The sequence below is a fragment of the Tachyglossus aculeatus genome, chromosome 8 (genome assembly GCF_015852505.1).
Source record: "Tachyglossus aculeatus isolate mTacAcu1 chromosome 8, mTacAcu1.pri, whole genome shotgun sequence".
Classification (NCBI taxonomy): Eukaryota; Metazoa; Chordata; class Mammalia; order Monotremata; family Tachyglossidae; genus Tachyglossus; species Tachyglossus aculeatus.
Genome location: NC_052073.1, coordinates 33134797 through 33158226, shown reverse-complemented (window position 1 = coordinate 33158226; position 23430 = coordinate 33134797). Strand labels below are relative to the sequence as shown.

Below are 23430 nucleotides of genomic sequence, written 5' to 3'. Positions count from 1 at the left end.
TAATGACTTGTACAACCATAAGCCACACCATTATTGTGTCAGATCCAGGGTCCATCCAGCCCAAGATCCTGTTTCCAACTACAGTATTCAAAGATGCCCGGAGGAACCATGTGATATTGTCTTACTGGACATCAATCCTGTGGTTTGGAATTGGCCAGATAATATTTTTTAACTTTTTGTCCACAAAATCCTTCATGGATCTGTGCACTATCTAAAGGCTGTTTTAAAGCCCTACAGGGTCCTTAACTTTCCCTTTAGATATCCATAATCATCCCATATTTTTATATTTGTCCCTCCCACCCCATTAGAGTGTAAGCTCCTTTTTCTTCTATGGACATCTCATCTAGGCATACATGAAAGAATGCCAGGGTCATTGGGTAAGATCACACTAAGGTTTCAAGAAACCTTGCTGGGCAATAATAATAACAGTAATAATTTTGGAGTCTTAGCACCTACTATGTGACGAGAATGTAACTAAGCACTGGGGTAGGTACAAGATAATTTGGGCACAGTCCCTATCCTCTAAAGGAGAGGGAGAACAGATATTGAATCCTCATTTTAATAATAATAATGATGGCATTTGTTAAGCACTTACCATGTGCAAAGCACTGTTCTAAGTGCTGAGGGGATACAAGGTGATCACGTTGTTCCACGTGGGGCTCACAGTCTTAATCCCCATTTTACAGATGAGGTAACTGAGGCTCAGAGAAGTTAAGTGACTTGCCCAAGGTCACACAGCAGACATGGGGAGCCGGGATTAGAACCCATGACCCATGACTCCCAAGCTTGTGCTCTTTCCACTGAGCCACGCTGCTTCTCTGACTCAGATGAGGAAACTGAGTCTTAGAGAAGTGATTTGCCCGCAGATGGCGGAGCAGGAATTAGAACTCAGGTCCCCAGACTCTCAGGCCGAGGCTCTTTCTATTAGGCCACGCTGGTTCTCGTCTTGTAGCCCCAGGCCACAGTTTAAGTTATCTTGTGGTCATGCAGCCTGCAGAAATGGAATGCAAGCTATTTGCCTCTTTTCTCTGAGAATTCCCAGCCAGATTTACTCGGAAAGGTGTGAGTGGATGGCTTCCTGAGTATTCTCAGCTCAGCAGACATTCAAAGGTTGAGCTGTATTTATGAGAGTCTCCTGGACAGCCTCATGATGGCACTGTTTATTCTTAACATGCGCAGGGACGGCTTCTGGTCCATTATACTCTTTACAATGTGCAGTTTAAATTCAGTGAAACGAATCATTTTCAAGGGGATGAAGTTCCAGGGATTGCCCATTCTAAGGTTATTCTGAAGAGCTTCAGTGACAGTATCCCCGCAATTTGTTGCTTGGCCTTTAAGTGAGGTTGGCAGCCGGGTAGCAGACGCAGCATGATGTAGTGGTTAGAGCACGGGCCTGGGAGTCAGAAGGTCATGGGTTCTAATCCTGACTCTGCCACTTGTCTGCTGTGTGACCTTGGGCAAGTCACTTCACTTCTCTGTACCTCAGTTACCTCATCTATAGAATGGGAGTCGACATTGTGAGCTCCAAGTGGGACAAGGACTGCGTCCAACCCCATACGGTTGTATCCACCCCAGTGATGATGATGATGATGGCATTTGTTAAGTACTTACTATGTGCAAAGCACTGTTCTGAGTGCTGGGAAGGATACAAGGTGATCAGGTTGTCCCACGCGGGGCTCACAGTCTTCATCCCCCTTTTACAGATGAGGTAACTGAGGCACAGAGAAGTGAAGTGACATGCCCAAAGTCACACAGCTGACAAGCGACGGAGCCGGGATTTGAACCCATGACCTTTGGCTCCCAAGCCCAGGCTCTTTCCCCTGAGCCACGCTGCTTCTCATGCTTAGTACAGTGCATGAGTAAGCGTTTAACAAATACCAGAATTATTATTATTAATGACAAAACAGAAAGAAATATATGCGACTTTGCATCCCCAGCTAACGACTGCAGTCGTTTTTTTGCTCAGTAACCTGAAACCAAAAGGCTCTTTAATGATCAGGCTGCAGTGCAGAGCAGCACAGCTCTAAGGGAGAACAGACAATTATTCTCGCCACCTTCAAAGTCTTATTGTAGGTACATCTCCTCCAAGAGGCCTTCCCTGACTAAGCCCTCCTTTCCTTTTCTCCTATTCCCTTCTGCGTCACTCTGACTTGCTCCCCTTGGTCTTCCCTCCCTCCCAGCCCCACAGCACTTATGCACGTATCTGTAATTTATTTATATTAATGCCAGTCTCCCCTTAAAGACTGTAAGCTCATTATGGGCCGGGAATGCGTTTGTTTATTGTTATATGGTACTCTCCCAAGCTCTTAGTACAGTGCTCTGAACACAGCCCTCAATAAATTTGACTGACCGGCTGGGTGGGGAGGCACATTATTCCAGCTGATTGAAGTGGAAATAGCAGAAAATAACACAAAGTTCTGCCCCTCAGGGAGATGTGCATCTGGAACGTGGCCAGTGGCCAGTGCATCGAGAGTGTCCAGCTTCCCTACAGGCACACTGCCATCTGTGTAAGTCTGACCGCTTCCTCAGACCTGCCATGGCGACCAACACCAACAGGTTCATTTGGGAGCCTTGGGTCTCTGGCAATTTAGGAAAATTCACTAGGAAGATTTAAAAATGGTTCTTTCATGATGCTTATTTGCCCTGAAAAGATAGGGAAGACACTGGCAGAAGACTGTTTAGTTGCTTTGTTATAGTTTTAATCCACTTGAAAAGGCAATCAAAAAACTGCTAAGATAGGAATTGCTGGTAATTTCCACAGGCTGGTTCTTACAGAGACCTTGGCCCCCAGACTTGAAAATCATCTCTCTTTGTGACTACACAAAGAACATTCAGAGCTCGGATGACATTCTGATATCATTAGTTTGGCCTTAGGACTGCCTGCTAGCAAAGATGGATTCTCTGTGTGATTTCCATCTGTAAAACTTAATTATGCTGCTTTCAATGTGCCAAACACTATGCTGAGCCTTAAGTTAGATATGAGATAGTCAGATCAGGCGCAGTCGCTCTCTCACATGGGGCTAAGAGGAAGTCTAAGGGTTAGGATGAGCAGGTATCTTATCCCCATTTTGCAGATGGCGCATTGCTATTGAGAAGGGAATGCCACTCTTTGAGCAATAGCTTCACCTGGAAAGAGAGGCAAGGTGGCAAAAGAGAAAACAGTGTTAAGCAGTGCGAACATTAAGTATGACAGTGCCATAAAGGACCACCTCTTTGTGTATCCAGTGCGGCTGGGACTGTGGATCCTTTTTGGCCTCTTCAGCCACAGTGAATTTCACCATCAGCTATGGGGAAGTGGAGACACATCAAAGTTAAATGACTTGTCCAAGGTCCTACAGCCAATCAGTAATGGAGCTGGGACTAGAATGTGGATCTTTTTACCCTCAGCCCCCGACTCTTTCAACTAGACCATGCTGCCTCCCTGGCTTGAACGTTGGAAATTTAATTTGTGAACAATCTTGTCTCTGTGAAAAGAGAGAAACTGGTGGAGAGCCTCTCCTTCAAGAATGAGTCTGTGGCCCTGAGATTCAGCAAGGGTGGTGTTTTAGCAGATAGACTGATTATATCTGGTCCTTGTCTTTGGTTGGCCTACAGAGGTATCTGGGTGCCACACACTCTGCTTTTCTGATATTATTTCCAGACACTGAGAGAGTCCCTGCCCTTTGGGTGGTGATGATGCTATCATGCAGTCCATGGTCATGGATAGAACCAATTTTCAAAGGTTAATTGCCAAAGGGAACACTGCTATGATTTCCCCACCATTATTACCATTTTAATGGTGTGGGGACAAATCTCTTTTAAAAAGGGAATACACTAGTTCTCCGCTAATGCAGGTGTAGCCTTCTGACATATTCCTCCATGATGGAAGGCTTGCATTGTGACACTCATCCCATACCTGATGCATCATGATTGTGCACAACCTTTTCTTCTGACATAGCAATGCAGGTATGCATTGACAGATAAACTTTCCCTGATTCTGCCTTTATGGTAAAGCCAAATCACTTTGTGAAACCACCTGCTCTGGCAGAGCTTACTGAATTGAGATCACTATTGGTTTTTCATTCATGGAACGAGCACTTATGGGATCCTAAAGGAAAGAACAGATAGCTTGCCCTAGTTAGTCATTCACCAGAAAGGAGGAAGAGAGCTGTATGAGATGACAGAGCCCTTCCAGGTCTGACTATCTTTGATTCTCCAATCCAAAGATCATGTGTCTAGCCTCGTATTTATGAATAAATTCTGGTCTTTGGGCAGAAAAATACCTTCCATTCGCTATTTGGCCCTTATTAAGGTGACCTTTGTAAAGAAAATAAAAATGGGTGATTTTGGCAAGCACAACCTGTTGGTATTTTGGGCATAGGGACTGCTAACAATCTGTTATCACATTCCACTTGGATAGTATTACCATTGCTCATTCCGGATGACGGGAGATGGCTGGCTTCTGTGCTGTGGGGAGTATCAGGATATCCTGGTCATTGATGCCAAGACCCTGGAGGTCCTTCACACTTTCGTATCATCACAGTCTTCCGACTGGATCAACTGCATGTGCACTGTTCACTCCACGAGGATTCAAGGTATGTGCCAGAAGACATGCAGGACAAGTCTGCCCTGGACAGGAGGGATAGATAATCATTGTTCAAATAGCATCTCAAGCATCTGAATGCTAAAAAAAATGGTGCCTATGAATATAGTGACTTCTTTTTCTTTCGGACTCCTTTTTTCTCTCTGACTATTTTCCTTTATGACTCTGATTCTCTGCCTGCAGAGAGTTCGTCTTCTGGGATATTCATGATGAGGCTGAAGCAGAAGTCCCCCTCTCCTTAAATCACCCATGAGACATTTACTCTAGGGAAGCATTATTCTGCCACTGCAGATGTCATTACAAGCCATTTTCTGCATTATGAAGGCTGTATTTACAAATGAGAAACTTGAAATTTGCTTTGAACGGCATTGTTCAAAGCATCTGTCTTTTTAAATTTTTCATTTTAGAAAGGTAAATATGTTCGAACTGAAAATGCTGTGCTCCGACTAAGTCTGACCTGAGAGCTTAAAAGGTTCCTAGCTGTGACTCTCTAATAGTTCAGTTTCTCCTCCTCTCTGGCCTCTTACAGAGGACTCACTTCTGGTGGTGTCGGTAACTGGCAGCCTCAAAGTGTGGAACCTGTCTTCATCCATCAATAGCATCCAGGTTAGTAGTGGGGGTGATATTGCCTGGTGTAGGACTGAGGTGGGGATGCCATGTGGAAATGGTAATATGTTTTTGCATCCATCTGTTAACTCTCTTTCATATTCTTTTAGGTACCAGAGGAGATGGTTCGGGGGGTGATTAAGAAGTGAGATCTGAGAGAGAAAGGGAGAGATGCTGGGGAGAAGATTGGAAGAGACCAGGGGAGAGAGAAGGATCAGAGATTAGAGCAGGCATTGAAAGAGAGGAAGGATGGGATGGGTTAAGGGTGGGACTGGGGTCTGGCTCTCGATGACCCCACTCTGAGAGTGGCGAGATGGAAATAGGGCAGGATGGGGAGTGCGTAATCAGGGTGCAAACCCGAAGAGTAGCTTGGGGACTGGAAAGGAATGCCAAGAAACATCCGGGACCTATAAAGCATGAGGCTTTCTCCTTGTCTCCCTCCCACCTGGCCCTGGAGCTATCGCTGGAGTTTATAGGGTGCTGGTCTCCCCAAGTCCAAGGAGCAGTGGTTCGCTGAGAGCTGAGTGGTGGATGGGTGTTTGTAGTTGACTTTTCTGGGTCATCTGCTGTGTATCTACCCCGTTGGGACATGGTCCAGCGTCGGACCCTGGGGTCCTTGTACGTGAAGGCTGGAAGCGGCTTCTGAAGATCACACTGCATTCCAGCTGAGGATTCCCAGCTAACTGGGATTTACTCCCACCTCACAGCACAAGGGGCCCTCCAGTCCAGAATCACTCCCACCCTGACTCTGCCCTGTTTGTTGGCGTGAAATGTACCACATAATGAGGCAGCACTGCCTGGTGGAAAGAGCATGGGCCTGGGAATCTGGAGACCTGGGTTGTAATCCTGGCTCTGCTGCTGGTCTGCTGTCACTTACCCTCTCTGGGCCTCAGTCTCCTCATCCGTAAAATGATATCTGCCTCCCCTGCCTCACAGGGATGTTGTGAGGACCAGGCGAGGTAAATGATATGAAAGGGCTTTGGGGAAATATAATTATAGAGCAGGTGTTGGATTAAAAAACCAAACAACCGAGAACCGAGAATGTAAGAGTGGGTGAGATGGACAGTGCTTCTACTTCTGAAAGCCCACTGGCCCTGTCCCCTTCACCCCAATGTCAAGGGAGTTTTGTGGCTTCTATACTGGGTTTACTGGGCTGTCCCTGTTGTAAGATGCTCAGTTGGTCATTTGGCATTCTTTGACTCGGCACTACTGAGTCCAGAGCACTCTTCTAAGCCCTTGGGAGATTCCAAGAGAGGCAAGATCCACATCTCCTGCCTCCAGGAGTTTACAGTCTAGCAGGGTAGCCTAAGACATCCTGGACCAGTTCTCAAGTGCTCTCTTTTCCCCATCAAAGGAGAAGCAGGACGTGTACGAAAAAGAATCTAAATTTCTGGACTCGCTCAACTGCCGGGCAATACGATTCTGCCCCTACACGGAGAGGCTCCTCCTGGTTGTGTTTTCCAGCTGCTGGAAGGTAGAACGTGAGCACAGTCATTTGTCTTAGGGCCTTGAATCCCCTTCTCAGGTGAGGGAGTTTGGGAGGCAGACTGCAGTTGGTTCCCTCTGCTGAATTGAGCCGGGGCATCTCCCAATAATCACATTGAAAATGGCCCTATTCTCCCCCACAGGGCTTTTTTCCCACACTCCCACCTGCAGGGCTGGAAGGGAGAGGGATCTCAAGACTCACATCTCCTACTCTGTCGCCGGGGGTGCCCCAGTTTCCTGATGGAGCACAGGGTGGAAGGGGGCAATCTGCAGAGCCAGGGCGAAGGGATTAGCTCAGACTGCTCGATCCCACTTTTGGAGTGGGGATGTGGCACTATTCTCCATACTGCAGTGGGTTTAAACTCCGCGCCTCTTCCCCCAGGTCTATGACTACTGCGACTTTTCCCTTCTGGGCAGTGAAGCCTGTGTGAGGGGCCAGGCCTTAACTGGTGGAGAAGTGCTCACGGCCCACAGGGTCCTTGTCTGGACAGATGCCGGGCATGGTGCCATCTACCAGCTGCGGAACAGGTGAGCTGAGCTGGGAAACCTGTCTGTGACTTTCTAGGGCCTGGTGCACCTGTCAGAGCTGATTGGCAAAGACCCCATTGGCAGGACCCAGAGCCGAACCCCTGGGAATGAGGAGCTCTTCCTAGGGCTCCTTTCCCACCCTTTGTGTGGGACAGCAAGGGTGGAGGAAAGTGCTTAGCCATGGAGGCCACTTGCTGCTGGTTTTGAGTCTTCAAAAGTCAGTTAGTTACCCATTCTTACCAGTTAGTCGGTCAGTCAATAATATTTATTAAGCGCTTACTGTGTGCAGAGCACAGTACTAAGCACTTGGGAGAGTACAATATAACAATAAACAGACACATTCCCTACCCACAATGAGCTAAAAGTCTGGAAAGTGGGGAGATGGACTTTCTGGTGGGAACCAGGAAGGGTCCTGGTGGCTGGGATATGACTGCGGCCAAAAAACCGCCCCTCTGCTGTCCGGCCCCTCTCAGGGTCGCACGTGGAGAGTTTCCAATGCTCTATCAGTCTTGGCTATGGGAGAGAGAGTCAAGTAGAGGCATACCCATTCCATTCATAGCTTGGCCAGCGAGTGGAAGACAATCTGCTACAAATCAAAATTCACCCATGCTGGGCAGCAGCAGCATTGGAGAGAGTCGAGGGTCAAGGCTTAAGTTTTCTGTGCGGAAGGAGGCAATGGTAAACCACTTCCATATTTTTTGAAGAAAACTCTGTGGATACACTACCAGCACAATTGCAGATGGATAGCGGGGCATTCTGGGAGAGATGTGGCCGTGGTGTCGCTATGTGTCGGAAAGAACTCGCTAGCACAAGACAAGATAAGATAAGACTGCTGGCCAAAACTTTGATCTTGTTCCTCCCCACCTCCATGCAGTGCCCGCAGCAGAGGGCCCCTCCCAGCTGAGCAACAAGCGTGCAAAGAAGTTCTTTCTCCTCATTTGCTCTGCTCCACTTCAGTGAAAGGAAACAAGGTAATGGGCAAAAACTGTAACCTGTCGGGGGCTTTTGCTGACTGGCTGGTGGGCGAGGTGAGGGCAAAGCGAGACCATTTGCAGATTGGGCTGGAATTAGCACAGGCTGGGTTTGGGATCCTCCATGCCAGGGACCACCTGCCTAAAAGAGTCAACTAGAAAAGGGGTCATTTGGATTTTTGCTTTGGAGCAAACCTCAACTCAGCAGGACGCAGTCTGCTTTCTCTGCTCTCTAGTTGGAGTTAGGGACCCTGGGGTGGGACTGATACTCTCCTTCTGAAGATGAAGGGGTTGGAATGAGCTGCCCTAGCTGGGCCATGTGCATGATAGTCCATTCCTTGGTCATTTGCTGGGTTTGCACTGCACTGCTTGAATTATATGCACTTAACAAGTTTGATCCCTTGGGTTGCCAGAGTGGGGGGGGCGGATTTACAAATGGAATTGGATGGCAAATCAGCATGGAAGGACTCAGAGGCAGTAGGTGAGGTTGCCCAGGTTTTTTTTTTTGTTTGTCTGTTTTTTCCTTTCTAAGACATTGCAGCCAGGGCAAGTCTCTTCACTGGTCAGGGTGTTGGTGTAATGGACAGCTGCTGCTCATGTTTGGCACTTTGCTTAATAAATGTCATCCCCTTTTCAGAAAAGGAGGACAGCGGGTTGGATCCAGTTTGTGGGCTGAAACCTCTCTATTGCCACAGATCAGCTGGCAGAGAGAATAATAATAATGGCGTTTGTTATGTGCTTACTATGTGTCAGGCATTAAGTTTGTGTCCTGGGTCTCAACTTGAATTCACCCAACCAGATTCTTTTGAAGTATAAAAGTGGCTAATAAAGTAGTAGTAAGGATTTATATGGAATGCCCACTGGGTACAATGCATTGCACTAAACACTTGGCAAAGAACAGTGGAAGTGAGAGTCATATTCTGCTATTTGCCATTTAATGCTCTTTTCTGGCCTCCTGAGGAGTTGGGACCCACTGAGAATAGGAAGGGAAAATCTTCCTTTGTTTCCCTTGTCTTCAGGTCACTCCTTCCAGCCTTCCCTAGGCCCTATCCCACTAGGGACTGCCTCAGAACCTCCCAGAGAGGCAGCAATCTAGTGGGTAGAGCAAAGATGGCCAACTCTGAAATTCCTCTCTGTGCATATACCCTCCTTTCTTGCCTTCTCCCCAAACATATTTCCCGCTGCAAAACTGTCCTGTTCCCCATAAGTTTCTCTCTCTGAGGGGATCTTTCTACCCCCTCCAATTTTCCAAAGTCATCAGGTCCCATTTGGTTTCCATACTCAACCTATCATCCTGACACACGAATCCACACCTTCAACCCTCTCCACTGAACTCAACTCCCTTCCTCCCCTGTCCCTCCACCAGTCTTGTACCACTAACCTGCCACCCAGGATCACCTCCACAGTATATTTCTTCCACTCCTATGAATGAGGTGCAGTGTGCTGTTGGCGGAAATCCACCCAAAAGGCTGATCTCGTCCATTGCAAACTCGAACTCTGTCCTCTCCTCCACTAGGCAGCAGTACATCTCCACCTTTATTGACTACTGAGCTTACTGCCCACACCATCTGTTTCAGACTTTTAACTCCCTCCTCAGACTCTCTGTTCCCATCCGTCCATCTCTTTCCCTTAGTGTCTTTGCCATGTATTTCACTGATAAAATTGAAATCATTGGGCATATTCTCCCCTGCTTTTATCCAGACCAGCCCTTCTCATGCCTCCTCTTCAACTCTCCCATCATTTCCAGCAATATAGCAAGAGGAAATCTCCCATCTCTCCTTAAACTCTACCCTCTCCACCTGCATTTCCAGCTCCACCCTATGCACCGTATTAAAATTCTTTTCCCCTCAGTTCTTTCCTCCCTGACTACCATCTTCAGTCATGCACTTTCCAATGGCTCCTTCCCCATTGCTTTCAAATATGCTCATGTATCACCTATCCTAAAAAAAAAACACCCTCCCTTGACCCCACAGGCCTCTCCACTAATAGTCCATCTCCCTCCTACCATTTCTCTCCAAACTGCTTGAGTGACTTCTCTACACCCACAGCCTCCAGTTCCTTGCCTTCAAGTCTCTCCTTGCCTCCCTGTTGTGTGGCTTCCACTCAATTCACTCCACAAAGTCTGCCCTCTCTAAGGTTACCAGTGACCTCCTGGTCAAATCATTTGGCCTCTCCTCCATCCTAATTCTCCCTGATCTCTCAAATACTTTCATTCCTCCTGGAAACACTAATCTAACTTTGGCTTCACTGACACTGCCTTCTCCTGTTTCTCCTCCTACCTCTCTGGCCACTCTCTCTCATTGTCTTTCAATGACTCCTCCTTTGACTCTCACCTCTGATTCTGAGAGTCCTTCAGGGCTCAGCTCTGTGTCCCCTTCTATTCTCCATCTGCGCTTACTCCCTTACTCCCATTCATTCCCCTGGCTTCAAATACCATCTCTTTGTGGATGATTCCCATATCTACATCTCCAGGCCTGATCTTTCTCCTTCCCTGATGTCTTGCATGCCCTCCTACCTTCAGGATATTTCTACTTAGATGTCTTACCAATATTTCAAACTTAACATATTCAAAATAAAACTCCTCAGTTTCCCACTCACACTCTGTCCTCTCCCTGACTTTAGCACCATCCTAAACAACAATATCATCTTCCCTTTACTCACGATCCCATAACCTTGGCAAGTACTCATCTTTTTCAGTGGAAAAAGAGCATGGGCTTGGGAGTCAGAGGTGCTGGGTTCTAATCCCGGCTCAGCCACTTATCAGGTGTGTGCCTTTGGGCAAGCCACTTAACTTCTCTGTGCCTCATTTACCTCATCTGTAAAATGAGAATTAAGACTGTGAGCCCCACATGGGACAACCTGATTACCTTGTATCTACCCCAGTGCTTAGAACAGTGTTCATTCATTCATCATTTAATCGTATTTATTGAGCGCTTAGTGTGCGCAGAGCACTGTACTAAGCACTTGGGACGTACAAGTTGACAACGTATAGAGACGGTCCCTACCCAACAACGGGCTTACAGTCTAGAGGGCTCTCATTTCAGCATATGGTAAGTGCTTAAAAAATACCATCATTATTATTATCATTATTCAACCCACACATTCAGCCTGTCACCAAATCCTGTTGGTTCTAGCTTCATAAATTCTCTAGAACTTCACCTAGGCTGCTTCCACGCTGATCCAGCACTTGTATCCATCTTGACTGCTATCTCAGCCACCTTGCTGACCTCCTGTCCAGTCCATATTCCAATCTGCCGCAGCATTCATTTTTCTAAAAAAAACCCAGTGTCCACATCTTCCCTCTCCTCAAAAACCTCCAGTGGTCCCACATCCCTTTCTCCATCAAACTGAAAGCATTAAAGTGCTCAATTGGCTCTAGATCACCTACTGCAATCTAACCACACACTTCACTCCTCTAACACCAATCTCCTCACTGTACTTTGATCTTGTCTCACTCACCACAGACCCCTTGTCCATACTCTCCCTCTGGCTTGGAACTCCCTTTCCCCTTCATATCCAGCAGTCCACTACTCTCCCTATCTTTGAAACCCTTCTAAAATCTATCTCTTCCATGAAGCCTTTTTCAACTAAGGCTTTCCTTCCCTGACAAAGCCTTCCCTTCTCCATAGCCTATGCATTTGGGTCTCTACCCCTAAAGCACTTTGATGTTCACCCTTCCCCTAGCTCCATAACAGCATAGCCTAGTGGATAGGCTATGGGAGTCAGAAGGATCTGGGTTCCAATTCACTTCTCTTTGCCTCAGTTACCTCATCTGTCAAATGGGGATTAAGACTTGAGCCCCATGTGGGACAGGGACTGTATCCAACCTGATTAGCTTATATCCCCGTACTTAGTACAGTGCCTGACACATAAGTGCTTAACAAATACCACCATTCTTGTTACTTACATCTCCATCTGTAATGTATTTTAATGTCTGTCTCCTACTCTAGTCTGTAAATTCCTTGTGGGCAGGGATTGTCTACACCTGCTCTTCTGTATTGTACTCTCCCAAATGCTTAGTACAGTGTTCTGCACACAGTAAGTGCTCAGTAAATAACAGTGATAGACTGATTGCAAGTGGAAATGCGGTTTGATAATCAGATGTTGGTGGAGGGTTAGGGACGGTGATGCCAGAGCTCCCTGGGAAGGATTGGAAATGCTTTAACTTGTTTTGTTTCAAACCTGCCCTAGGCTGCCTGGTGTACTCCCTCCAGATCTGAGCTTGGCCCAGGTGGTTTGGTTTGGACCCTTGTAGTTTCAGTCCAGAAGACAAGCTTTCTCCTCAAACTCTCCTTTCCCAATGTGCAAACTCAGTGTGTCTGAGTCCCACTGGGATTTCTGATCCTGCCTGCCTGAGTCATTCATGGAATAAGGATCCACTAGCTAGTGGGAATGAATTGTCGGTGTAATTCATTCCCATTAGATTGTAGGGTCTGTTAGGATATGAAATGTGTGTCTTCTGGTGTATTCTTCCTTGCATTTAGTACAGTGTTTTTCCTTCAGGAGATGCTTAATTAATACTATTGATTGACCTGTTTGGGGTGACAAAGACTGATAGTAGATATGGCTTTCTTCACAAGATGACTGGAGTTGGTGGAATAGTTGATGCTTCTCCCACCCATTGTGAGGGGCCTTGATTCAGCTGGGAAGGAGGAAACCATGTGTCATGTGGAAACATGGAGATTGTGGCACCCTCTGACCCTACAAAGGGAAGGCAGCAGACAGCTGTCCCCTGGGCTCATTCATTCATTCATTCAATTGCATTTATTGAGTGCTTACTGTGCGCAGAGGTGTGCTTAGGAGAGTACAATATAACAATAAACAGATACATTTCCTGCCCACAACAAGCTTACAATCTAGAGATGAGCTTACAGTCTAGAGAACTGTTGGGTGGTTCGATAGACATTTAGAGGAAGCAGGCAGGTTTTGGGGCTGCAGTCTGCTGGAACTTCCATTTTTTGCCTAATGCCACCTTGCCTGTGCTGGGAAAATTGTTACCTTGCAGTCTCCCCAGGACTGGAGGTCTAGATTCTTAATTCAAGGAGGATGAGTCGATCCTGCCGGAATGTGTGTTTTAGCTAGACTCCTGGTAGGGCAGGAGAGGATGTTCATTTAGCAACATTTAGCAATTTAGCAGCATGGGCCTGCTTGGATTCACTCAAGCAAAAATTCCTCACTCTCGGCTTCAAGGCTGTCCATCACCTGGCCCCCTCCTACCTCACCTCCCTTCTCTCCTTCTACAGCCCATCCCACCGCACACTCCGTTCCTCTGCCGCTAACCTCCTCACTGTGCCTTGTTCTCACCTGTCCTGCCATCGACCCTTGGCCCACGTCCTACCTCTGGCCTGGAAAGCCCTCCCTCCACACGTCCTCCAAACTAGCTCTCTTCCTCCCTTCAAAGCCCTACTGAGAGCTCACCTCCTCCAGGAGGCCTTCCCGGACTGAGCCCCCCCTTTTCCCTCTCCTCCTCCTCCCCCCATCGCCCCCTTCCCTCTGTCCTACCCCCTTCCCATCCCCACAGCAGTTGTATATATTTGTACATATTTATTACTCTATTTTATATGTATGTCTTTATTACTCTATTCTATTAATGATGTGTTCATAGCTATAATTCTATTTATTCTGATGGTACTGACATCTATCTACTTATTTTGTTTGTTGTCTGTCTCCCCCTTCTAGACTGTGAGCCCATTGTTGGGTAGGGACCATCTCTATATGTTGCCAGCTTGTACTTCCCAAATACAGTGCTCTGCACACAATAAGCGGTCAATAAATACGATTGAATGAATGAATGAATGAATGAATTCATTTGATCTTTTTAATTGAGCACTTACAGTGTGCAGAGCACTGTACTAAGCCCTCATGTAGTGCGATGCATTGTCGGAAGAAAGAACATGTGTGTGCATGTGTGTTTTTGTGTCAGGCACATGGAAGTACACAGTAGGAGAGTCTTTTAATGAGGATTCCTTCCAGATTACAGGCCACATGCTCTCATAAGAATGGGTCTAAGTGGTCTGGGGGTGGGGTGTGTGTATGTGTATGTGGGTGTGTGAGTGTATGGGGGGATTGCCTGTCTTTGTGAGGAAATTTCCCTCTCTGGATTCCCCGGTTACCCTCCCCCTCCCCATTCTTGACCCCTGCTGGAGCAGCATCTGGCCCTTCAATTGTCCTGTTTCTGTTTCAGAGCTATCCCTTTGTGATGGGCTATATGAATGAGAGGAAAGAGCCCTTTTATAAGGTTCTCTTCTCAGGAGAAGCATCTGGAAGAATTACTTTGTGGCACATCCCCGATGTCCCAGTGTCCATGTTCGATGGTTCTCCCAAAGGTGAGGCAGCTTCCTGTGGCTCTGGCTAGGTGACCCAGAGGGAGAGCGGGTGTCAAAGGAGAAGAAGGAGGGGGTAGTCTTCCCCCTTTGGGCAGAAGGCTAGGTCAACCTGGCTGAGGATTATAGGAGCCTCTTCGGGGGCCAGCGAAAACGAAGTTGTACAAAGACAGATTTGAATGAGAATTCCAATTCAAGAAACAGTTGCTTCCTGCTGGGGGCCAAGAATGAGTCAGGTGGGGTCCCTTGCCAGGAGATGCAAGTTATCACCTGCCCAGGGAATAATAATTGTGGTATTTGATATGTGCTTCCTCTGTGCCAAGCTCTGTACAAAAGTGCTGGGGTAGATACACGAAAATCAAATGAGATACAGTCCCTGTCCCACGTGAGGCTCACTGTCTAACAGGGAGGGAGCATAGGTATTGAATCCCAATTTACATAATGAAACTGAGATGCAGAGAATTTAATTGATTTAACCAAGTGGACAATTGGCAGAGCTGGGGTTGGAAACCAGGTCTTCAGACTCCCAGTAGAAAAAGATCTGAAGAACACAGTATTAGTCGTGTTAATACTAGTATATAAACATATATAAGTTATATATTATAAATTATGTATTTATATTCATTCATTCATTCATTCAATCGTATTTATTGAGCGCTTACTGTGTGTAGAGCACTGTACTAAGCGCTTGGGAAGTACAAGTTGGCAACACATAGAGACGGTCCCTACCCAACAACGGGCTCACAATCTAGAAGGGGGAGACAGACAACAAAACAAAACATGTGGACAGGTGTCAAGTCATCAGAACAAATAGAAATAAAGCCAGATGCACATCATTAACAAAATAGAATAGTAAATATGTACAAGTAAAATAAATAGAGTAATAAATCTATACAAACATATGTACTGTGGGGAGGGGAAGGAGGTAGGACGTGGGGATGGGGAGGAGTAGAGGAAAAAGGGGGCTCAGTCCGGAAAGGCCAGACTGAGGAGGAGGTGAGCTCTCAGTAGGGCTTTGAAGGGAGGAAGAGAGCTAGCTTGGAGGATGTGCAGAGGGAGGGCATTCCAGGCCAGGGGGAGGACATGCTCCATCACCAGTACCACTAGTGCCAGCACTACAAGATCACCAATACCACCAGCAGACCATGGCTCATTCTTGTTTTCTTCATTTTCAAAGACAAGTGAACAAATACCTGACACAGAAGTGCCCTACTCTTAGTAACCTGCCCGTTGATGAACCAGAACTTCAACAAACAGTAAAATATGCATTTATTTGGACAGTTTCCCATACAGTGAGAATTACCATCCACAGAATTGAGCAACTGCCATAATAATAATAATGATGGTATTTAAGCGCTTACTATGTGCCAAACACTGTTCTAAGCCCTGGGGTAGATACATGGTAATCAGCTTGGACACAGTCCCTGTCCCATTTGGGGCTCACAGTCTTAATCCCCACTTTACAGGCGAGATAACTGAGGCACAGAGAAGTGAAGTGATTTGCCCAAGGTCACACAGCAGACAGGTGGTGGAGCTGGGATTAGAACACATGACCTTCTGACTCCAAAGCCCATGCTATATCCACTAGGACATGCTGCTATGTGCAGGGCATTTATATCAATGTCTGTCTGTCCCTCTGGACGTTAAGTTTGTTATGGGCAGGGAACGTGTCTGTTAATTCTGTTGTACCCTCCCAAGTGCTCAATAAATACCATCGATTGATCAATTGATTGATAGTAGAAGGGTATTAGGTGCTTACTGTGTGCAGAACCCTGGGAGAGAATACATAGGTGGGATCTGCACTCCCCAAAGCACTTATTACAGTGCTCTGCAAACAGTAAGTGCTCAGTAAATGCAATTGATTGATTGATCACTTTAGACACAATCCTTATTCTTTGGGGGACTAGTAGCTATGGTGTTTAATGAGCTCTCACTGAACACAAAGTCCTGTATTAAGTGCTTGGGAAAAAGCAACAAGAAGGTTATCCCTGACCATGATAACTTTACCCTCTTCCCCTCCCCCTTGCCCAACCAAACCTTAGATAGAGGAAAAGGAACCTAGGTCCCCAGCTCTTCGAATATTTCCCTCTGTGGTGAATTAACTGATCCAATGTTTTGCAGAGATCCCAATAACTACCACGTGGACCATGCAAGATAACTTTGACACAGACCACACCACCTCACAGAGTATCATTGACCACCTTGATGTCCCCAGAGGTGGGGCAGGAAGAGCCGCTGTCACGTCCTCTGTGTACGTTCCCCATCTCAACAGACTTATCTGTGGGTGCGAAGATGGCAGAATCTTCATTACTGTGGCTTTGGATGCCGCAAGAGCCAGGCTTTTGGAAGGTGTTTCCCAGCTAAGAGGTAACTGAGGGAGATTTTACTGGGCCCTATTCAGTTTATGAGTTTATTTGAAAATACTTCCCCGGGACATAGTTTCGGTCTTAACAGATACCCAGGTGATAAGCCCTATGCTCAGCACAGGGGTAGGTGCAGGATAATTGGATCAGAACTGGTCAACTCTCATTCATCAGTCAATACTACTAACTGAGCTCATATCACTTGCAAAGCACAGCACACTTAGGAGAGTACAATAACTAGATGGTACTTGTCCCCTAGACTGTAAGCTTGTTGTGGGCAGAGAATGTGCCTGTTGTACTGTTGTATTGTACTCCCCCAAATGCTAAGTACAGTGTTCTGTAAACAATAAATAAGATTGATTGATTGATTGACATGAATCTCCTCACTGACTTCTCTTGCCTCCAATCTCTCCCCTCTCCAGTCCATGCTTTACTCTGCTGCCTGGATCATTTTACTGAAACATTGCACTGTATGTCTCTTTACCTTAAGAACCCCCATTCCTCTCTGCATCAAGCTAAAACTTCTAACCAGTGTCTTTAAAGCACTCAATCAGTTCGTTCCACTTATCCTTATTCCTCTCCCACTGCTTCATTCCTCTCATGCCAACCTATTGACTGTGTCTCGTTCTCATCTCTCTCATCACCAGCCGCTTTCTCACGACCCTTTTCCCGCTTAGAATTCTGTCTCCCTTCACACCCAACACGCCACTGCTCTTCTCACCTTCATGGCCCTTTTGAAATGACATCTCCTCCAGGAAAGATTTCCTAATTGATCTCTCATCTCCCATCCTATATTCCCTACCAATTGCCACTTCATCATTTCCATTTCGCCTAAGCACTTGGGTACACTGGTATATTGGTATGCCTTTTTGTTGACTTAGGTACATCTATTTATGTTCTATTGTTTATAATTTGTAAATTATGGTTATAATGTATTCTCGTGTCCATCAATAGAATATAAATCTGTATATATTGTAAACTCCATGAGGGTAGGGATAGTGTCTATTAATTCTATTGCACTCTTCCAAGTGCTTAGTGCAGTGTCCTGCACTATTAAGAATGCCCTCAGTAAATACTGGGGATTGACTGAGTGAGTTCCTGCCTCAAACTCTTTCCTCTTACATATCTTCAAAGCCCGACTGAACTCACATCTCCTCCAGGAAGCCTTCCTGAATTAAACTCTCATTACACCTACCCTCTTTTTCCTCCTTACAGTCTCTCCCATACAGAGAAGCAGCATGGCTTAGTGGAACGAGCACAGGCTTGGGAGTCAGAGAACATGAGTTCTAATCTTGGCTCTGCCACTTTTCTGCTCTGTGGCCTTGGGGAAGCCACTTAACATCTCTGAGCCTCAGTTCCCTCATCTGTAAAATGAGGATTAAGACTGGGAGCCCCATGTAGGACAACCTGATTACCTTGTGTCTACCGCAGTGCTTGGCACATAGTAAGCACTTAACAGATACTATTATTATTATTATTATTCTCAACCTCAAGCACTTAATTACCCCCCCACCTCCACCTCCACAGCACTTATATACATTTCCTCATATCTATAATTTATTTTTATCTCTGTCTCCCCCATTATGCTATAAGCTCCTGAAGGCTTAGATCATGTTTGCCAACTGGTACTATACTCTATCCAGGGCATATATATATACATAATGATACTTATTTAATTATATTTATATATAATTTTATTATATATATATATATTATATATATATATTATATATATATATTATATATATATATATAAGTAAGATCCCTTTCATCCTGGACCTTTTCCTTTCCAGTTCTCTACTCCTCCTCGCCCTAACTGAAACATGGCTGTCGCCGGACGACACGGTCTCTTCTGCTGCTCTCTGCAGTGCAGGCCTCTTCTTCTCCCACTCCCCCAGACTCACCGGAAAAGGAGGAGGTGTCGGTTTCCTTCTCGCCCCCCAATGTCGCTTTCGCACTATCCCTCCTCCCCCTTCCCTTTCCTTCCCTTCCTTTGAAGCCCACATTATTCGCCTCTACCACCCCCTCCAGATTCTTGTAGCCGTCATCTACCGCCCTCCGGGCCCCACTTCCAACTTCTTTAATGACTTTGACCCCTTCCTCACATTCCTTCTCTCCTTCTCCATGCCCACTCTGATCCTCGGAGACTTCAATATCCACATGGATATCCCTAACGACTCCTCTGCCGCCCGCCTTCTATCTCTCCTTGACGCTGCCAACCTCTTCCTCCACCCCACCTCACCCACTCACCAACTTGGTCATACCCTCGACCTCATCATCTCCTACCGCTGCACTGTGTCCACCCTCACCAACTCTGTGATCCCTCTCTCTGATCATAATCTTCTCACCTGCCTCCTCACTCACACTCCTTTCCCCTGTAAATCAGTTTTACTCCCTCACAGAGATCTCCGCTCTCTGGACCCCACCCATCTTTCGGAGCGCCTCACACCCCACCTCGCCGCCCTCTCCTCTCTACCCAGTCTTGATGATCAGATTACTGCTCTCAACTCTACCCTTTCTACTCAGCTAGACTCGCTCGCTCCCCTTTCCCTTCGCCGCTCTCGCACCACTAACCCACAGCCCTGGATCACTGCCACTGTCCGCCTCCTTCGCTCTTATGCTCGAGCTGCTGAACGCTGCTGGCGAAAGTCTAAACACCATGCCAACCTCGTTCACTTCAAGTTTATCCTTTCCTGCCTTAACTCAGCCCTCTCTTCTGCCAGACAAAACTATTTCTCCTCCCTTATTGACACCCATGCCCATCACCCCCGCCAGCTCTTCCGTACATTCAACTCCCTTCTCAGGCCCCCGGTTCCTCCCCCTCCTCCTTCCCTCACCCCCAACGATCTGGCCTCCTACTTCATTAACAAAATTAAATCCATCAGGTCCGACCTCCCCAAAGTCTCTTCCCCCCTTTCTCCAACCCCCCGGCTCTCAACACTCTCTGCTACTCTCCCATCCTTCCCAGCAGTATCCTCAGAGGAACTCTCCTCCCTCCTCTCAAGTGCTACTCCGGCCACCTGTGCTTCTGACCCCATTCCCTCTCATCTTATGAAATCTCTCGCTCCATCCCTTCTCCCCTCCTTAACTTCCATCTTCAACAGCTCACTCTCCACTGGTTCCTTCCCCTCTGCCTTCAAACATGCCCATGTCTCTCCCATCCTAAAAAAACCCTCTCTTGACCCCACCTCACCTTCTAGTTATCGTCCCATATCCCTCCTACCATTCCTTTCCAAACTCCTTGAACGAGTTGTCTACACGCGCTGCCTAGAATTCCTCAACAACAACTCTCTCCTCGACCCCCTCCAGTCTGGCTTCCGTCCCCTTCATTCCACGGAAACTGCGCTCTCAAAGGTCACCAATGACCTCCTGCTTGCCAAATCCAACGGCTCATACTCTGTCCTAATCCTCCTCGACCTCTCAGCTGCCTTTGACACTGTGGACCACCCCCTTCTCCTCAACACGTTATCTGACCTTGGCTTCACTGACTCCGTCCTCTCCTGGTTCTCCTCTTATCTCTCCGGTCGTTCTTTCTCAGTCTCTTTTGCAGGCTCCTCCTCCCCCTCCCATCCTCTTACTGTGGGGGTTCCCCAAGGTTCAGTGCTTGGTCCCCTTCTGTTCTCAATCTACACTCACTCCCTTGGTGACCTCATTCGCTCCCACGGCTTCAACTATCATCTCTACGCTGATGACACCCAGATCTACATCTCTGCCCCTGCTCTCTCCCCCTCCCTCCAGGCTCGCATCTCCTCCTGCCTTCAGGACATCTCCATCTGGATGTCCGCCCGCCACCTAAAGCTCAACATGTCGAAGACTGAGCTCCTTGTCTTCCCTCCCAAACCTTGTCCTCTCCCTAACTTTCCCATCTCTGTTGACGGCACTACCATCCTTCCCGTCTCACAAGCCCGCAACCTCGGTGTCATCCTCGACTCCGCTCTCTCATTCACCCCTCACATCCAAGCCGTCACCAAAACCTGCCGGTCTCAGCTCCGCAACATTGCCAAGATCCGCCCTTTCCTCTCCATCCAAACTGCTACCCTGCTCATTCAAGCTCTCATCCTATCCCGTCTGGACTACTGCACCAGCCTTCTCTCTGATCTCCCATCCTCGTGTCTCTCTCCACTTCAATCCATACTTCATGCTGCTGCCCGGATTATCTTTGTCCAGAAACGCTCTGGACATATTACTCCCCTCCTCAAAAACCTCCAATGGCTACCGATCAATCTGCGCATCAAGCAGAAACTCCTCACCCTGGGCTTCAAGGCTCTCCATCACCTCGCCCCCTCCTACCTCACCTCCCTTCTCTCCTTCTACTGCCCAGCCCGCACCCTCCGCTCCTCCACCACTAGTCTCCTCACTGTACCTCGCTCTCGCCTGTCCCGCCATCGACCCCCGGCCCACGTCATCCCCCGGGCCTGGAATGCCCTCCCTCTGCCCATCCGCCAAGCTAGCTCTCTTCCTCCCTTCAAGGCCCTGCTGAGAGCTCACCTCCTCCAGGAGGCCTTCCCAGACTGAGCCCCTTCTTTCCTCTCCCCTCGTCCCCCTCTCCATCCCCCCGTCTTACCTCCTTCCCTTCCCCACAGCACCTGTATATATGTATATATGGTTGTACATATTTATTACTCTATTTATTTATTTATTTATTTATTTTACTTGTACATTTCTATCCTACTTATTTTATTTTGTTGGTATGTTTGGTTCTGTTCTCTGTCTCCCCCTTTCAGACTGTGAGCCCACTGTTGGGTAGGGACTGTCTCTATGTGATGCCAATTTGTACTTCCCAAGCGCTTAGTACAGTGCTCTGCACATAGTAAGCGCTCAATAAATACGATTGATTGATTGATTGATTGATTGATATATATATATGTATATATATAATGATATTTGTTAAGCACTTACTAACGTGCCAAGCACTGTTCTAAATACTGGGGTAGATACATCATCATCATCATCATCAATCGTATTTATTGAGCACTTACTATGTGCAGAGCACTGTACTAAGCGCTTGGGAAGTACAAATTGGCAACATATAGAGACAGTCCCTACCCAGCAGTGGGCTCTCAGTCTAAAAGGGGGAGACAGAAAACAAAACCAAACATACTAACAAAATAAAATAAATAGAATAGATATGTACAAATAACATAAATAAATACATAAATAGAGTAATAAATATGTACAAACATATATACATATATACAGGTGCTGTGGGGAAGGGAAGGAGGTAAGATGGGGGGGGATGGAGAGGGGGACGAGGGGGAGAGGAAGGAAGGGGCTCAGTCTGGGAAGGACTCCTGGAGGAGGTGAGCTCTCAGCAGGGCCTTGAAGGGAGGAAGAGAGCTAGCTTGGCGGATGGGCAGAGGGAGGGCATTCCAGGCCCGGGGGATGACGTGGGCTGGGGGTCGGTGGCGGGACAGGCGAGAGCAAGGTACCGTGAGGAGATCAGCGGTGGAGGAGCGGAGGGTGCGGACTGGGCTGTAGAAGGAGAGAATGGAGGTGAGGTAGGAGGGGACGAGGTGATGGACAGCCTTGAAGCCCAGGGTGAGGAGTTTCTGCCTGATGCGCAGATTGGTAGCCACTGGAGATTTTTGAGGAGGGGAGTGATATGCCCAGAGCGTTTCTGGACAAAGATAATCCGGGCAGCAGCATGAAGTATGGATTGAAGTGGAGAGAGACACGAGGATGGGAGATCAGAGAGAAGGCTGATGCAGTAGTCCAGACGGGATAGGATGAGAGCTTGAATGAGCAGGGTAGCGGTTGGGATGGAGAGGAAAGGACGGATCTTGGCAATGTTGTGGAGCTGAGACCGGCAGGTTTTGGTGACGGCTTGGATGTGAGGGGTGAATGAGAGAGCGGAGTCGAGGATGACACCAAGGTTGTGGGCTTGTGAGACGGGAAGGATGGTAGTGCCGTCAACAGAGATGGGAAAGTCAGGGAGAGGGCAAGGTTTGGGAGGGAAGACAAGGAGTTCAGTCTTCGACATGTTGAGCTTTAGGTGGCGGGCAGACATGCAAATGGAGATGTCCTGAAGGCAGGAGGAGATGCAAGCCTGGAGAGAGGGGGAGAGAGCAGGGGCAGAGATGTAGATCTGGGTGTCATCAGCGTAGAGATGATAGTTGAAGCCGTGTGAGCGAATGAAGTCACCAAGGGAGTGCGTGTAGATCGAGAACAGAAGGGGACCAAGCACTGAACCTTGGGGAACCCCCACAGTGAGAGAATGGGAGGGGGAGGAGGAGCCTGCAAAAGAGACTGAGAAAGAAAGACCGGAGAGGTAAGAGGAGAACCAGGAGAGGACGGAGTCTGTGAAGCCAAGGTCAGATAGCATGTTGAGAAGAAGGGGGTGGTCCACAGTGTCAAAGGCAGCTGAGAGGTCGAGGAGGATTAGGACAGAGTAGGAGCCGTTGGATTTGGCAAGCAGGAGGTCATTGGTGACCTTTGAGAGGGCAGTTTCCGTGGAATGTAGGGCACGGAAGCCAGACTGGAGGGGGTCGAGGAGAAAGTTATTGTATGGTATGGTAATGTATGGTAATCAGGTTGTCCCATGTGGGGCTCACAGTCTTAATCCCCATTAAGAT

General features: G+C 47.4%; 1 protein-coding gene across 1 annotated transcript in view; it reads left to right on the top strand.

Annotated features, from left to right (window-relative positions):
- Positions 1-23430, top strand: part of WDR72 (WD repeat domain 72) — a 203930-nt gene that overhangs the window by 899 nt on the left and 179601 nt on the right. The window contains exons 3-10 of the mRNA XM_038750044.1: positions 2429-2507; positions 4400-4574; positions 5112-5188; positions 6543-6662; positions 7056-7201; positions 8076-8172; positions 14357-14498; positions 16617-16862. Of these exons, the coding sequence (XP_038605972.1) occupies positions 2429-2507; positions 4400-4574; positions 5112-5188; positions 6543-6662; positions 7056-7201; positions 8076-8172; positions 14357-14498; positions 16617-16862 (1082 nt within the window). The remainder of the gene's footprint in view (positions 1-2428; positions 2508-4399; positions 4575-5111; positions 5189-6542; positions 6663-7055; positions 7202-8075; positions 8173-14356; positions 14499-16616; positions 16863-23430) is intronic.